The sequence below is a fragment of the Arachis hypogaea genome, chromosome 13, assembly GCF_003086295.3.
Source record: "Arachis hypogaea cultivar Tifrunner chromosome 13, arahy.Tifrunner.gnm2.J5K5, whole genome shotgun sequence".
Classification (NCBI taxonomy): Eukaryota; Viridiplantae; Streptophyta; class Magnoliopsida; order Fabales; family Fabaceae; genus Arachis; species Arachis hypogaea.
Genome location: NC_092048.1, coordinates 5,796,009 through 5,813,913, shown reverse-complemented (window position 1 = coordinate 5,813,913; position 17,905 = coordinate 5,796,009). Strand labels below are relative to the sequence as shown.

Below are 17,905 nucleotides of genomic sequence, written 5' to 3'. Positions count from 1 at the left end.
TGGAGGAAGAGCAGCTTGTGGTGGGATCCTAAGGGACTCTGATGGAAGATTTATAGCTTGCTTTAGTGCTAATTTGGACGGCGGAACAGTGACGAGAGCGGAGCTTTGCGGAATTTTGCTAGGCTTGGATCTAACCTTGAATATTGGTTGCTCTCATCTGATTATTGAAGCGGATTCTGTTGTTGCAGTGAAGCTTTGCCTCCAAGAGGGAATTGACTTACATGCTACTAGATCTTTAGTTTTGGCTATCAAAAACAGATGCAGCAGGCTTACTAACTAGAATATTCATCACCAATTTTCAGGAAGCAAATACTTGTACCGATAGGTTAGCTCACTTTGGTCATAGTCTTTCATCTGACTGTCATATTTTTTTCAATTTGCCTTTCTGTATTTCCTTAGCTTTTCATGCTAATTCTATAGGTATTACTCTCCCTAGAATAGTCTCTGTTTAGTTTTCTTGCTTTCTTTGGGCGTTTCTGCCCCGATGGTTATAAAAAAATATATATATCGTGTGATCTAAGAATAAGCGTGTAAACGATATTTATATATTCATCGTTTAGTTATTGTTACAAATAGGCACTAATCCTATTCAATGTGTTAATCAAGCACTTTTCGCGGAGACATAACAGAATCAATATAAGCAATTTGTTGCTGTGAGAGAATATATATTTGAAGTCCTGTTTCTATGTACAAGAAATGTTGCACACTTCATAGTAAACTGACTCCAATCACTGGTCATCAATCAAAAAAGGAACACAATTACACAATTCCATAGGAAAATATCTGTCGATACCATACACATCAGAATCTTCAAAGAGCAATATATATTGATTGCACAACGTGATCATGTTTATTATAACGGCAATAGTAATACACAGTTCCACATTTATAAACACCTCCGCTGTAGGGTAAGAAGGAAGATGCAGTTTCAGAGACTTCAAAGTTGTTGGCCTGCACCTGGCTGCTGCTGATATGTCCGACGCCTAAGCTGAGAATCAGTACCAGGTTGTTGTAGAAATATTTTTGTTGGATCATTAGGATCAACGTATCTGCAAAAATCTCAAAACGTGGATGACATAATAAGTAGTATACTATAATCTTAAAAAGCAATTTATTCTGTGTTTTATAATTAAGATTTGTTAGGATAATCAATCATCTTCCTATTGAAGAAACATAGCAACAAACAAGAATTATTCCCCCTTTTCTTTCACCAGGTAGGGTCAGCTACATTGATCAAACAATACCATAGTGCTCTTTTATAGATTATTATTTATATCTCTTAAACAATCTTTCTAAAGTTTTCTTAGGTCTCCGTCTAACTAAAGATACATGATTATCCTTCATTTGATCCACCAGAACCTCTACAAGCCTTTTCCAAGAAGGTTCGTACTATCTTTCCTATTATCTACTCAGACCCTCTCCCTAACTCTAATGTCTTCATTTCTAACATAAATTTAAAGCAAAAAGTTTCACTTACGCATGTCTCATCATCTCATCAACAGGAGTCTGAGCTGCCTGCAACGGATCCACCCAAGTTTGTGTTGGCTGCACAAATGGCTGTCGATTATACTGTCTGACTGCACTAATCAAGTTGAAGAAGAGAGGAACAAAGGTTCCACAGCCACCCTCTTTGAACAAGATCTTGAATGTGTATGTGGAGTAGAGAGCTCTGTTTTGCTCATCTGGAACTACCTGTTGCAAATTTCATAAGTTCAAGGATTAGGACCAAATAATCATGGTACCTCAGAGAAAAAGTGGCTAGCTAGAAAATAGAAAATATATACTTACTGGTTCAACTTGTCCAGAAATATTATTGCAGTGAAACACTGGCTGGTTAAATTTTTCATGATGAACATAAAGCTGCATGATGAAGAAAAATAAGGATCAGCAAGATAAAAATAATGAGACAATAATAGTATAGCACATATATATATTGTGCTACTTATGATTACCAATATAGAACCAAAGATGCAGACAAAAAGTACGTTGTATTACCATATAAGGTTGAGTTTTAAGTGGGACAATAGTTTTCCAACTAAGTCAAATCAAGGTTAACCTCCAGTCACTTCATATCAAATAGTAACCAAGTCATTTAGTAATCAAACCTCAAAGAATTACATTTTTTTTTTAAATGCCTGATGTGTTGATAATGTCAATTCATATATATCATGTTACTGTTAAAGAGACAGTTTCACTTAAAAGGTAAATCTTCATCCTTCAAAAGAGTTAAGATGTAAGGGAAGATAATCTACAAGTAATACGACAAAAAACAGGGCTACATGCTACACTTGAAAGGTAAAATGTATTTTACTCATAATGCCACGGCATGAAACACTTTCATCATCAAAGATGCTTAAAGAAATATGTTGACCAAATAAACAATGGAACAGACACTAGACAACAACATACTCGTGTTCTCATTATAAACCATTGATATGTATATTTACCAATATTCCCAGCTTTCCAACTGAATATTCCACCACCTTCCTCTCATTGCCAAATCAAGACTCTCATTCTCAAATCTTAATATGATTAGTTGGTCTAACAATATTTGTCTCCTAAAAGAATGACCTGGCCCTCAATGTTTTATCTCCAAGATAGTGTTGGACAGTATCAAAAAGAGAGGCGGTGGATTGTGGTCATTCATTTTGATGCATAACTCATAAAGCCTTCAGCTGTTTAAGGCTGCTCCTGGAACCACCTAGAATTCTAAGTTGTTTGTGGCTGTGGCAAGGTAAAGATCCCTAAATTCGGGTCAACTTCGTTCTAACTTCTATGTATGTCAAGGTCTTCTTTAACGTGAAAACCACAAGTTCATCGCAAGACAAATAGCCTCAGACACATTAATACTTGAGAAATATAGACAACATAACATGGCTCCTACAGACTCACAGACATCAGCTATTAGTCACTTTTAGGGACTCTGTCTAATTAATGACGTCCAGTGCGATCGATATCTTTTACTCCCTAAGGATCGTGCAGGGGTTTTCATCTCAATGAGTCACGGATCAGGGTATCAATCAGTAAATTTTACAAAGACAGTTCAGGATTTATACATTTCTAATTCCTAAAGTTGGCTGCCCTAAACCCCCCAATGTCATCCCTAACCATTCCCTTATTGATTCTCTTATCAAATAAATCCGTCCCTTGCCATTGGACAAAGATGGACATATTAATCCTTTGTGTGGAAAAACTAATCCTCACCATTTTTCCTTCCCCCAAATTTTGAAGGATAAATTTGCCATTTCAAATTTTGAAGGGACGGGATAGGAGTTCACTCTAAATTATTAATTAAGCGCATAACCTGAAATAACAAACGTGTAAGAAGTAGAGAAGCAGAAACAACATACCAGAGGCATATCAAAAGCATAGAAGTGACCAATTTGAGATTTTGCAACGAAGACCATCCTTATATTCGACAAATAGATTGTTCCCTTTGTTTTGAGTTTACCCCCAGCATTTCTGAACCATGCACACATGAACCAAAAACAAATTAAAAACAATAATAATGATCATTATAGCAAACACCTTGTACACAAATTTGAAATAACTAACATTGGCAACATTTAGCTACAAGTCCCTGAGAACTACGAATAATGTTACTAATATCGATCACATTAGTGCTTAACCACCAGAAAATTGCAACAATCAATAACTCTGTACCGAAATTTCCTATTATATCAGATCAATAGAGCCAAAATAGATTTTATGTTTTTTAATGTATCAATTAGGTCTTCACTCTCCATAGAACCAATAATTAACCCAAAATTGAAGAAAGTAATTAACAAAAAAATTGATTATTGAAGATAAAATAAGAAAAATTGAAAGGAAAGAGAAGGAAAACTAACGGAGAATCGGGAATCTTATCGACTTCGAATTCGACGCCATCTCTGGACAAGACGAACATCTCGTTGACGAAAGGGACGGGCATCCAATTTGGTAAGAGTTGAGGATTCAAAGCCATAATCGCACCAATTCAATTCAATTAGAAGAACTAAAATTCACAATCACAGTGATGCGAATAATGTTTATCTTGAAGAAGAAGCAGAAGAAGAAGAAGAAGAAGGGTTTTGTTTTGTGATTTTGGTTGGTTTTGGAGGGTTTTTGAAGGAATGAAATGATGGCAAGTTGGCAACGTTTTATTTTGCACCGAACTCGCGCGTTTATAGAATTTCTAGAACAAATTCCCCGTTTAAGCTTCCACAGCTTTCCAAACTGGATTCTTCCAATAACAAATAATTTATTATTATTAGTTTTAATTATCAGTCTAATTTTTTTTGTTTAATAATTTACTAATATATTTTTAGTTTATATTTTTAAATATTATTAATTAATTACTAACTAAAAATAATAAATTTTACTAACCACCTAGTATTTTTATAAATAAAAATAAAAGTTTTTAATTAAGAATGCGTATTAAAATTATTATTTATATAAATAATTTAATTTAATATAACTGATTTTATATGATCATTCAATTTAATTCGTAAATAATATTTAAATAATAAATTTAAAAATTATTACTTTTGATAATAATATTGTCAAAATTAAAATCTTTAATAAATATAAAATAAATATATTAAAAAGTTAAGACGTATATAGTTTCTATAAAAAAATTCTATTCATAATTTTAATATGCGTAATAAGAATAGATATTACTAAACCCATAATTACAATCTACTCCAGTACTCCTAATTAATGTTTTTTAAATGAAATTTGTTTTATCCAAATGAGTTGTATCATTTTGGCTACCAAGTAGATTTTACATGGTTTGTTAAAGTTAATTGTGTTACCAAAGTTGTAGAATACAACCTTTCCATCAAGTCTTCATTAGTAACTTTCTCACTCAATTTTAATTTAGAACTTTATTTTAAAGAGTAGAGTTGTATTCACATGCTATTTTAAAATCTTACAGCCTTTAATACATCAATCCACAATGAGTTTTAGACAAGAATACAATCTTTCATATCTTGTTTTTCTGTTATATTATATTGTAATTGTGGTACGTTTTCTTTTGCTTTGTTCTTTTGTTCCCAATGCAAAAAAGAAAACAAAAATTAAGAATATACATACATCACTAAATATGAAAAAAAAAATTGTAATACAACAAATGATAATAAAAAACAATTTTAATAATAATTAAATAACAGTATTTCTAAATTTAACGTAGATTAAAAAAATTTAGATTTTGGACTATGGCTGGAGATTGCACCGTTCCAAAAAAGGTTGGTCAAATTTCAAGAATTTGGTCCAATAATTTTTATATCTGCCCATTGCAATATCTAACCATGGCTTCCTGATTCCATCATAGTGTATAACAGCAGCATGCTCAATCTCATTTCTATCAACACCAGAGTTATGACCAAGTCCTTGAACATGCCATCTTCTGTCCAACAATGTTGTCTTGTTATAGAAGGTGAGCCACCCTAGAGGTTGAATTCCAATGTTCTGAAAAATTCACCAGCCAAAATGTGTCATTATTTCTTTCAGTGCATCAGAGTTTAGAATAATAAAAGAGAGTAACAAAAAATAAAATAAAAATACAAGCTGCTGAAATACAAATGCTAATAATGCAAAAGAAAATTGTATACTTAGATTGAGAGAATCAACTTTCAAAAGTTTGGATGCCTACTAGTCATTCTTAAATATGTTTTTGCTCTCTAGACTCTATAAATACAGGTCATTTTTGTATTTGGTATTAGACTATTAGTCTTTGACTAATTTCTCTTTTGGTCCTGCTATCAAGTTGGACTGTTAAATGATGATGACATGCAAATAGAAATTCAAGTCGTTATTGACACATGTCATTATTAATGAGGGGCATATCATCAGTTAACATAAACCACATAACGATAGGGACCAAAATGGTCTAAGGGGCCAAAATCAAAGTAAAATTAATGAGGAATCAAAATCAAAATGACTTGTATATTTATAAAAACCAAAAACATATTTAAACAATTAAACCATTAATCTTTTGACAAGTAGGGATTGTTTTCTAGTCATACCATTTGCAAATATTTGTGATAGAGAGAAGTTAAATTATGCATCCTCCACTGCTGCAAATCAAACAAGTTCATCCCAAATGCCCAAGTGCATGCATTGACATCAAACCTTTCTCCAAGTAATGGATCTGAAATGTTTATGAACATATCCATCCTGTGAAATGGAGCTTCTCCTTCCTTGCAAGTTCCAACAGCTCCAATGACATTTCCATTCATATCTGCGGTCCATAGTTCACTGAGATCTTGTTGCACCACCACATCATGATCAAATAGCATAATCTTGTTTAGAGTGGGGAAAATATCCGGCAGGTAGAAACGAAGGTGGTTCAACTCAGAAGTATATATTGGATCACTAGAATTAGGTTTCTCTAAGGTATTGTACTTGGAAAACCATCTATAGTTGTCTATGCTCTGAATGTGAACTGTTGCTTTGTCAAGAGGGTTTAATAAGAACCACATTGAGATTCCTGGTAAGTTGTGTGAATTAGTCACTACATGGAAAACAAGCTTCTCTGGTTCCTGCCATGTAAAAGTTCTTGCAAGTGTTATTGAAACTATTAATCTATAAATAATCATTCACATTGGAGTCAATATCAATAAGTTTCTCATCTATTAGTTAAATTGTCACGATGCTGTACATAATGAAAATGAATCCCTAGTTTGTCGAGTCAAGACAAGCGAAAGGATTTGGTGCAGGTACTGGAGACAAATTAAATGACTTGTTAGGGGAGCTCATACACAGATATATCATCTTTGTCTCTCTATCTAATCTAATATTTGCTACAACTTAGACACTTCTTTAAACCAAGAAAGCTTAGAAGTTAAAAAGAGCTCCACCAAACTGGAAAAGAACTGGTTATTCATTAGTTAATGTTATATGTGATGTAATTAAATTAAAATAATATGCAAGCTTAGTTTTACAAGCAGCACTGCAACAGAGGGGCATTGAATGTGGAAATGGAGGTATAATAAAAGGAATGTTCATTTTTTAATTAACATTTGACACTCTGAAATATCATATTTCCTCACTAAAGCTTTTACTGGTCTCGAATGGACTAACATTGATTCTGCATCAAGATTGGCAGTAACCAAAGCTGAACCAAGAATAACTACTTTTAAGGTACCTGGGATCAACTTCAAATTTCACTAAAAAAGGCAGAAAGTCAACTTGCCTCAATGTTGAAGGAAGGTTGACAATGATTAGATCAATAATATAGTGAACAGGGTAGGCAAGCACTTTTGGGTTTTGGCAGTACTAAGACTCGGGTGGCTTCAGCATTCGTAAATCCAAAATGACCACTAAAGGACTAAGTATAAGTTTCCATATATTGAAATAACTTCAGAGGAAAGCCTACCGCTATTTTACTAGTACCCTTTCCTATTTTTCAAGAGTTACATCAAGAGTCACAACATCAACATTGGCTTGAAAGTAGAAGTTTCGCAAGGCAAACAAAATAAAAGGGACCCAATCCATATGCCAGAAAACTTAGGTATGTTACCTTGGCAGTAGAGACAGTAGAGTTGACAACCACTGCACAGGCTAGAACATTGTCAGTGAAAACAGCATAATGATAAAGTTCTGGATTATAAATCTTATTTTCATTTGGAAGCTTCCTCTCCTCTGGCCTCATGGCAAAGTATTCCGCAGTCAGCCGCATAGAAAGACAGTGCAGGCCTTTCGGGGTGGTCCTTCCAGCAAGTTGAGCAAGAAATGTTGCTTGAATTCGCTGAGAACGAACTTGCTGTTCAGTGGTATGCTTCATTGCTTGGAGCTTATCAGCCATAGCACAACAATTTGGGAATATGCGGTAAGCTTTAGACAACGAAGCCTCCATGTGTCTCATACTCTGCAAAACACTGCAAACTTTTCTCGTTTACAGATTGTAAAGTTGCCAGTTTTCGTTAACAGTTCATATCACTTCAAATGTCTCATTGATTATTATTTATATATCTGAGAAAAGAAGTATGCTTTGGTCCCTGAAAATGCAAGAAGTCTTAATGAGATCACTAAAATTCTAATTAATGAGTTGAATCCTCCTTACATTTTTTATTTTTTTGTTTTAAGTACAAACTAAGTTCTTTTCAAACAGTGCTGCTGATAGAGGGTCCAAATTGAAGCTATTAAATTTAGAACATACAAGAATTCAACTGATAAAACTAGTGTCACAGGACAAAAATGAAAAATCAGGTTATATAGTTCTTTAAATCTTTCAAGGACCAAAAACATTAGTTTTCTCCTGAAATTTCCAGATTGTATTTGCATGAATGTAAAATACATAGGAAACTTAACTTTTATTTACCTCGCTGACAGATCTGAATCCTGGGTGGCTTCGCCAACTGCCTGTTCAAGCTCTCTCATTAGCAGCTCCAACTCCTTCAAACGCAAGTTGCCACTTGGTGGTGCGAGATTCAAGTATGTTTTGGCTCTAAGAATTTGATCCTTAATCTCTTCAATCTTCGGATTCCTTACTTCATGAGACTCAGAATTTACAATCTGATTATGTTTGCCTTCTTTTCTACCAGAGTCCTTGTTTGTCACTTGGATGTTATCATCGGGCATTCGAAGTGAATGAACATGTATATCCTTATCTCCAGCCATAGAAGATGATTCTTTCTGCTTAGTTCCCTGTTTTCGTATTTCATCATGGTCGAATCCTGTAACTTGATGATAATGGTGAAAGTTTCAGAAAGTACCAAATTGTTTAGTTCTAGACTTCTAGTATCATAGGCACAGACCGAAATGTAAGCACTATATCTATAAATGAACCAACAATTACCAACCATTTCTTTCCAAAAGTTCATATCTGTGCCCTGCAATTCTAGACTCCTCAGAATCATTATTCTGGTTGGAATTGTAATTAATTGTTGAAACTGAATCTTTTACTTTATAAACAACATGATTTGGCTCTTCTAATTCTTCAGCACCCTCCTGAATAACAATATTAGGCACTATATCACAACGGCAAAATTACGAAATAACAATAATGATAATAGATTCTTATCTTTCAATTACTGGAAAAGAATTTTCTTATTCACAAGTCACAACATATGATGTAGAATTTTCTTTTCTTTTCTTTTTTTTTTTTTTAAAATTAACAAACAAATCTTCCACCGCGCACTACCTGTTCTACAGCATTCAACTTCAAGCTATCTGTCTTGTATGCCTGAAACAATAAGAATAATAATCAGAGATTAACGCTAAGAGTATATAATTAATTAATTATTATTATTTGCATTATCAATGCATCGAATAGGTATTGCCACCTGGACAAAATAGTCAATTTCCACACCCACTATCTCCAAAAGAAAAAAAAAAGTGTTAAATTAAAAGAGTAGTCAATTAGAAATTAAAAAATTTTGTATTGTCATTGCATAGAAATTAAAATTCTAAGTTTAATACAATGATAAGCAAAAGAGTTTTACACAATTAATTGTTGTTGTTGTTGTTGTTGTTATTATTATTATTATTAATAGCAGTACCAATCCAATTTTCACGCTGATAAAGCAGAATAAAGTTTCTTCCAGCTTAAACGGGAACCAAAATCCAAAATCAGAGAAAAGCGCAAGAAAATCCAATTGCCCTGTGCAGTGTGCACCACCGACACTAGAACAGTAATAGAAATCAAACTACGAATAAATAAATAAATAAATAAAAATGCCTAATTACACAATTCCTTCACAAACAATGCCACATAGCTAATCATTACCAAAAATCTATCCAAAAATTCAGCTAAATCAGTCAAATTAGAATCAAAATTACTGATTTATCCAATTTAAAAAACAGCATTAAATCGAAAAAGAAAACAAAATTACTTACAACGCGATATAAGTCTTCGAGAAAATCTTTCCCTGAAACGACATTGAAATTGCACCAAATCAGTTCACAAATAAATAAATAAAAATAAAACGACATTGTAAAGTAGCAAAACGCAGTTACCGAGTGGAGCGAGGAGGTTGAGCCTGTGAGAGAAGAAGAGAAGAGGGGAAAGGACAGAGAGGTAGAGAAGAGAGAGAAAGAGAACCCTATTTTTGCGGCGATGACGAAGTAGAAGTAGAAGCTTCTGCTTCATCATCATCATTTCATATCTATGAAGAGTGAAAGTTTTGTTGCTTGAAGCACATTACTTTACAGAGTAGATTTAGATCAGAATCCAAAGAACAGAGAGAGAGTTTGATTCGGTGCTTCGAGGTGAAGGGAAGAACAGGGTGGTGTCGAGATGAGAAAGAGGTTACTAGAGTTTCCAGCTACTCTCTCCGTTGTGCACCTTACTGAGCAAGAATGACTGAATAAGTGAAGGAGGAGCAGTGAAGAACCAAGTTTTCCAATTTTTTTTTTCCTTTTTAATTTTTAAGTTTTGATATAGCCATCTTTTGTGGCTAATTTTTTTGGTTAATTATTATGTTCGTCTTTATCATTTTGTTAAATTTTTAATTAAATTTTTATATTATTTTTAATTTTATAATTAATTTTTTTATATTAAAATTAATAAAAAAAATTTAAGATATATATAATCAAAAATTTAATTAGTTATTAATTATAAATATTTTTAATTTACAAAACATATTTCGTGAATTCTAATATTTTTTATATTAAAAATGATTTAATTATAAGATTAAAAATAATATAAAAATTTAATAAAAAAATTAATTATAAATTTAATAAAATTATAAAAATTAATAAAATAATTAAATATTTTTTATCTATATCTCATACAAAACAAGATTAAAAATAATATTGTCTATTTTTTATTGTTAAAAGTCACGTTATTCTTTGTGTAAATAGATACAGATCAGATTAAAGGTTCTTTTAAAACACAATTTTTTCGATTGGTTTCTACCAAAAATAATTTGTGAGGGCAAAATAAATGCATAAGACACTATAGAATAAAATTTTATAAACAAACACATATATGAAAACTAAATTGTAGTAACAAAAATTAAACGTTGTGAAAAGGATAGGAACAAAATTAACTTTTTTTTTTTATTTATCTGTTACTGCTTTAAGAATTATTTATCAAATTTATAATTATTTTAAAATTTATTTAATATATTAAATTTAGATTTTTTTAACTAATAAAAATAAGATGTCAATTTTTTATGATTTTTTTTCCTTTCAAATGAAAGCATTACTTTTTTTCTAAATTTATTTTTAAAAATATCTTTATTATAATTATATTACAATTAAAATTTAATGAATAATACATAATTATACTAATTTAAGAAAATATTTTTATTATAATTATATAAAATTAATATTTAATACATTATCAAATAATGAAAGCGAAGTATCAATTTCCTATAAATTCATTTTTCTTTCAAACCGAAAGTATTATTCTCTCTTCTAAATTTATTTTTTAAAAAAATATCTTTATTATAATTATATTACAATATTATAATTATATTATAATTAGTATTTAATAAATAATATATGATTATATCAATTTAAAAAATATTTTTATTATAATTATTTAAAATCAATATTTAATGCATTATTAAACTAATTATCAATCGAGAATATTTTTAATTATTTTAATTATATTGATACAATTCTAATTCTCATTCATTATTCAATAATTTTATTAGTGGCAAGTTGTTATGTTAATAGTGACTCATTTATAATAATAATAATAATAATAATAATAATAATAATAATAATAATAATAAAATAATTGCCAAACATTGTCTACCTAACTTAAATTAGTTAACAAATTTAATTTTAGTTGTTATATTTTATTTTTTACATAATTATGTTAATTATTGTCAATCATTATACATCAAATTAGCATTTAATACATAATCATGTTAATTGTCAATAATTTTAATTTTCAATCATTATAATATAATTTTAAATTAATCGTAATTTTCGCCAAGTTGATATTAATATCTACTTTAAAAATTTAAAATAAAAATCTATGATTCTAATAATGATAAAAAAAATATATGATATGATAATGACTTATTCAATCAAGACAAATATATGATGTATAACGTAAATAATAAAAAATTAACTTAATAATAACTAATTTATATAATTATTTTTGTTCTAATAAAGGTTATATATAGTATTTTTTATTTTTTTTAATTTATTATTATTTTTCATCGAGGTTGATCCTTTTAAAGTACAATTTATAATTCTTTATAGTATTTTTTATATATTCTTTCTATTATAATATTCTTTCGTTAATTTAATGATTGTTCTTACTCCAATTTATTCTTTTTGTCTAATGTTTCAATGCGATTGTCTTTTGGTGCAATCGTTTACAATGCACCATATCCATCAAATACCATCGCAAGTTGTATTCACTTACATATTTTACTGAAGGGGCAGTAAACTCTATTTTACCGAAAGATGATTTGATCTACTCACATGTTCTGACCAACCTAATAGAATGTGGATAAAGTTAGTTTTCTTAGGAGGAGTTCGATTTTTTATTGAGGAATTGTTTTCATAGAGTTTTGTAGGTCAAGTTCAAGTTCCATTCCCTCAATGCTTATTACGCCTGTCCGAAAATTTTTGAAGTGGAGCACATAATGAGATTGAATTTTCTCAATTTAAGTTCAGCTTTGGTAAATTCGTGTCAAGCTCAAAGATGCAATTTCAACAATTTGTAATATATTCAAATTTTCTTATTTTAAACTTTCCGTAATTAAAATAATTTTATAATATATTGTGATTTTTTTCACAAATTACCTGTTTTCTTTTACATCAATATAATGCCATTGGGGGGAATAAAGGTCGGTTTAGTTTCTGGGTGTGGCAATTCTATATCTTGCCACATTACATGAATAGCACATGATTAAACTTATTTAACAAAGGGATGGTCTGAATTTGCACGAATTCTAAATGTTCGAACTTATAATGTTTCATATGGTTATCGTTACGAGAATGACTCTAATCTATACGTGTCTAAGGACTATAATAAATTAAATATTATTTAAGTAATTTATTTTTAATATTGCTATTTGATTAAATTAGTTTTAGATTAATTTAAATTGTTGCCTCAATTTATATATTACGATTATTCTTCTTTAATATGTTATTTTTAAAATTTTAAATATGAAGTTTCTTTCTTTTTTCGGTTTTTAAGTTATTTTTATTTTTATTTTTATTTGCTCTCAATATAATTAAGAAAAAAATAGTTAAGTTAAAAAAACTGTAAATAATAAATATTATTTTTTATATGACAATTATTTTAATCAAGTATGTAAAATTATTGTAAACAAATAATAAAATAATTAATAATTGAGTCCGAATAAATCAACAATAATATTTATTAAAAGTTTTACACATCCAATAATATTTTTAGTTGTGTTTAAATTTTGATAATAAATTTAACTTACTTATTTTATATAATGAATACATCGTAGATTATATCAATTTTTATAGAATACGAAAATTTTATTCTATATTATTTGATAATTATTTATTTATTTATTTTTATATATTTTTTATCTTCTTTAACTATTTAGATAATATAAATATTGAGCAAGTATTTTCATTGAATTAATCATAAAGATTATTAATAAAATATAATGACATAATTTTTACCTAATTATAGTAAGTATTTTCATTAGAGATATTGTCTAATTATTGTTGTGTAGTCATATGTATATATATGTATATATACACACACACTCAGTCATAGTGATGTTTTACAATGGGATAAGTATTGTTTTGGTCCCTAACGTTGAGGGTCAGAATCGAAACCGTTCCTGGTGTAATTTTTGACTTAAAATCGTCCTTAATGTTGCATTTCATTTTAAAATCGTCATTTCTAATAAAATTTTTTAATTTATTCTTAAACTACCCCTACTATATTAAAAAAATTATAAAATTAAAAAAAAAACGCATTTGGATGGGGGGAGGGAAAGGGTATACGAAGGGAGAGGGGAGGGAAAGGGGGAAGGGGGGAAGGGGAAGGGGAGATGGCGACGGCGGCTCTATGGTGGTGGTGATGGAGGAGAGGGGAGGGGAAGTGGAAGAAGCTAGAGAAGAAGAGGAAGGGGACGCGGGTTCGGGGTGGGGGGAAGGGGAAAGGACATGGGGTGGGGGTGGGGGGAAGGGGAATGGGGGGAGGGTGGACGGCGACGGCGGCTCTGTGGTGGTGGTGATGGAGGAGAGGGGAGGGGAAGTGGAAGAAGTCAAAGAAGAAGAGAAAGGGGACGCAGGTTCGGGGTGGGGGGAAGGGGAAAGGACGCGGGGTGGGGGTGGGGGGAAGGGGAGGGGGACGGCGGCCGCCTCGCAACCTCGCCGCCTCTGCCTCGCCGCCTCAGCCTTGCTGCCTCCGCCTCGCTGCCTCTGCCTTGCTGCCTCCGCCTCGCAACCTCGCCGCCTGTTTTCTTGCTTCTGCTTTCTTGCTTTCTGTTTCCTGCTTTCTTGCTTCTACTTTCTTGTTTTCTGTTTCTGCTTTTTAGTTTGGTGTTGTTTGGTGTTGTTGCTGTTGTTTGGTGTTCTTGGTGTTGTTGGTGGTGGTGGTGGTGGTGGTGGTGGTGGTGGTGTTGGTGTTGGTGGTGGTGGTGGTGGAGGAGGTAATTGTGTTGGTAGTGGTGAGGGTATTTTTGTCCAAAAAATTAAAAGGACGATTTTAATACGAAAAAAAACGTTAAGGATGATTTTAAATCCAAAATTACAATGGGGACGGTTTCGATTCGTACCCTCAACGTCAGGGACCAAAACAATACTTATCCCTTTTACAATTATTTATCATTTAGATGATTCATAATTCAGACATAGTTTCTCTTCTATTTTTTATTTTTCATATCTAATGGCTTCTAACTACAATTCTATCAATAGTATTACCTATGTTAGATTATGTGATGAAAAAATTTAGAAAATAAAGGCAAGAATTATAAGGTTATGGAAAGTCCCATCCAAATTTGACAATAGCAAGACGACTTACATAGAAATGGTTCTAATGGATGATAAGATTAGTTGATTATTTTTCATGATTCTTTCAAGTGATACTAGGTCCAATTTATAAATATTTTTAGTAGCTTTATAAGTGCTAATAGCTTTCATATTTAATTTGTTTTACAGTGTGATAAAATTCATTGTTCAATCAAGAATTATTTGACAAAGATGTTTGAGAATGAACTGATCGAGTGGAGGGTCTATGTCTTCTCAAATTTTGTGATTGAGGAATCAAGCAGAATTTATCTTCCAACTACACACGTGTGTAGAATAACTTTAAGAAGGAGTCACGTATAGTAAATACGGTCGATGATCGTAAAATTTCTGACAATCATTTCAATTTTCTTGCTCGTGCTGATATATTGAAGCAAACAAATGAACAATCTAACTTATTTGGTACATAGTTAATTTGTATTAACCTACATAAAATTATTTTTAAATTTTAGAATTTGGATCCTCTAAATTTTAGATTTTTACTTTAGAGGATAAAGTGAGATTTCTCACTATTGAATATTTTCTCTCTCATGTTTTTTTCTTGGTCCCACCCATGAAATAAGTGGTGATAGATCATACTTTATCCTCTAAAGTGAAATTCAAAATGTAAAGAATCCAAATCCTAAATTTTAACATTTAATTTATGCAAATGTTTGAAATTATATTGTGACTTTTTTAAAGGTATATATTTTTATTAATATATTGTTAGTTTTATCGTTTAGTATAAAATAAATTGATAAAATATCTTTAATCTATAAAAAATTTATTATATTATTCATTTATTTGTCTTTAATTTGATACTTTTAATTCAATTTTTTTTCAATTAGATATTATTGGACTTTTGACCGAAAAAAGAGAACTTATATCATTGTCAAAAACAGGGAGAAGTGGTCATTACATTGTGATTGATCTTCATTATTTGCAGTATGTTAAATTTTAATATTTCACAATGAGATTTTGTTTTGTAATAATTATCTATTCATATGCAAATTTTTTTTATCTTTTTCATGATATATTACTACTTATTTCTTTTAATTCCCGCTTTTATTTAGAAATGAGGAAAAAATAAGATGTACACTGTGAAATCAATTTGTAACTCAAATACTCAATTATCTAGGTGATCACTAATAAGCAACCGAATACATACTTATTCTCTAATTTACAAAACTGAACAAATGCATTAGTAAGTATATTGGTTTAACCTTTTATTTAATATATTTATTTATGTTATATCTGAAATCATATTATATCTATTTTTACGTATATATTTTTTAAAAAATACTCTTAGTATTAGCACATATTGTATTAAATATTTTAAAATTAACTGTAACATATGATAAAATAAAAATTAAACTAAATAGTTAATACAAACACAGGCACAACCCATTTAACCAAGTACACTAAACCTAAATAAGTGAACAAACCTAGCAGCCACCCAACGACATAAAAAACAAATCCGTCGCGCCGATACGCGCTCGCCATCGCTGCCACCCGTCGCGCCGTCACGTGCTCGCCATTAGAGTAGATTAATAAAAATGATTAATAACTATATTAGAGTTGATACACTTAATACCAGATTAAGAAAAAACGAATAACAAATGATATGTTACTTTTTTTTATTAATCAAATGATTATAATTCAAATTAATTTTAATAAAATAACTTAAAATTATAATTTCAGTTTTATCACGTACATAGCACGAATTATTACACTTATATATTACCTAATTATCACCTTTTTACCACAATAAAAACTATTTATCACTCGTAAAAATTAAGTGATATAAACAAATTAAAGCTTACCTTTATATTTAATAAGCATTGTTTTAATGATTACCATATTTATTTAAGGAAAAATGATAAGTATTTTTTAATTATTATACATATTCAATCTGGATATACTTATTTGAAAGAAAAAATATATATTATCTACTTCTTTTTTTTTTTTATCAAAAATAGGAGACTCGAACCCACAACCTCTTAATTGAGTATGGGGAGACTATGCCATTTGAGCTATTATTCATTAGCATATATTATCTACTTTTACTATTATATATATAGGGAGTTACTTGATTCCGTTCTAATCTACTATAACTCACATAAGATTAGTCTCACTCTTATTTACGAATAGTAAAAAATTAAACCCTAACTTGTCTATATGGATATACAGTCCTATACTATTAAAATCCAACAAGTAAACTTAAATTTCAAATTTTATATAACTATCGTCACATACATAACATATATTAAAATAAAAAGTTAAAAATGATACAATATAATTAATTATTTTATTAATTATTTTACATATATATATATTAAAATTATATATTTATATATATTATAACGAGTAAAGACGAGATAGAAACTCGCAGATCAAATAGTGTCAGGGACGGAGTTACATGGAGAGAAAGGGAGACAACGGTCTCCCTAATTTTAATTTTTTACATGTAAATTATATGTAAATTTCAGTTTAATCTTTTAAAATTTTATTTTAGTCTTATTTTAATCTAACTCTGCCCTGAATAGTGTTGTTAGGCATTTGTTTATATTTTTTTAATAATCATTTTTTAATGATGGCCATAGTTATGTAAAGAAAAAAAATAAATATTTTTTTCATTTATTATACATATTCAATGTGTATGCTTATTTGAAAGAAAAAAGTATATACATCTAATGCTATTTTTTCAGTTATTATACACATTCAACCTGTATACTTATTTGAATATTTCAGTTTAGATATGGATGGTTTAACCTGAGTCTGCAAAATAGAACATAAAAGCATAATAACTATAATATCATTGAGGAAAATACTAGCAAAAAATATATTATGATTATCCTTTTATTTTATCCAGAAATTCATGGCAAGTGTATTATTTGCTTTACTCGAATAATTATAAGTCCAATTGGATAACTGTGGTTAAGATTAAACCAAAAAATCACGTTGAATGTGATAATTTCGAAAAGAAAAAGTATGAGAAGCCAATGAAATATTTATACAA

General features: G+C 30.1%; 2 protein-coding genes across 3 annotated transcripts; both read right to left on the bottom strand.

Annotated features, from left to right (window-relative positions):
• Positions 1–637: 637 nt before the first annotated feature.
• On the bottom strand, positions 638–4,233 carry LOC112736742 (UPF0664 stress-induced protein C29B12.11c). Its single transcript, XM_025786320.3, has 5 exons — positions 3,849–4,233; positions 3,351–3,462; positions 1,789–1,860; positions 1,478–1,692; positions 638–1,049 (listed from the first exon to the last, which is right to left on the bottom strand). The coding sequence occupies exons 1-5, from the start codon at positions 3,962–3,964 to the stop codon at positions 938–940; spliced, it is 627 nt and encodes a 208-aa protein (XP_025642105.1). The 5' UTR covers positions 3,965–4,233; the 3' UTR covers positions 638–937.
• Positions 4,234–4,941: 708 nt separating this feature from the next.
• On the bottom strand, positions 4,942–10,357 carry LOC112736741 (probable galacturonosyltransferase 6). Of its 2 annotated transcripts, none has more exons than XM_025786318.3 (8): positions 9,940–10,357; positions 9,820–9,851; positions 9,125–9,166; positions 8,784–8,931; positions 8,303–8,663; positions 7,502–7,859; positions 6,006–6,521; positions 4,942–5,448 (listed from the first exon to the last, which is right to left on the bottom strand). In XM_025786318.3, the coding sequence occupies exons 1-8, from the start codon at positions 10,079–10,081 to the stop codon at positions 5,194–5,196; spliced, it is 1,854 nt and encodes a 617-aa protein (XP_025642103.1). In that variant the 5' UTR covers positions 10,082–10,357; the 3' UTR covers positions 4,942–5,193. The 2 variants fall into 2 exon arrangements, with proteins under 2 accessions (XP_025642103.1, XP_025642104.1); XM_025786319.3 differs by having other exon boundaries at positions 8,303–8,657; positions 9,940–10,338.
• Between the last annotated feature and the right edge of the window lie 7,548 nt (positions 10,358–17,905).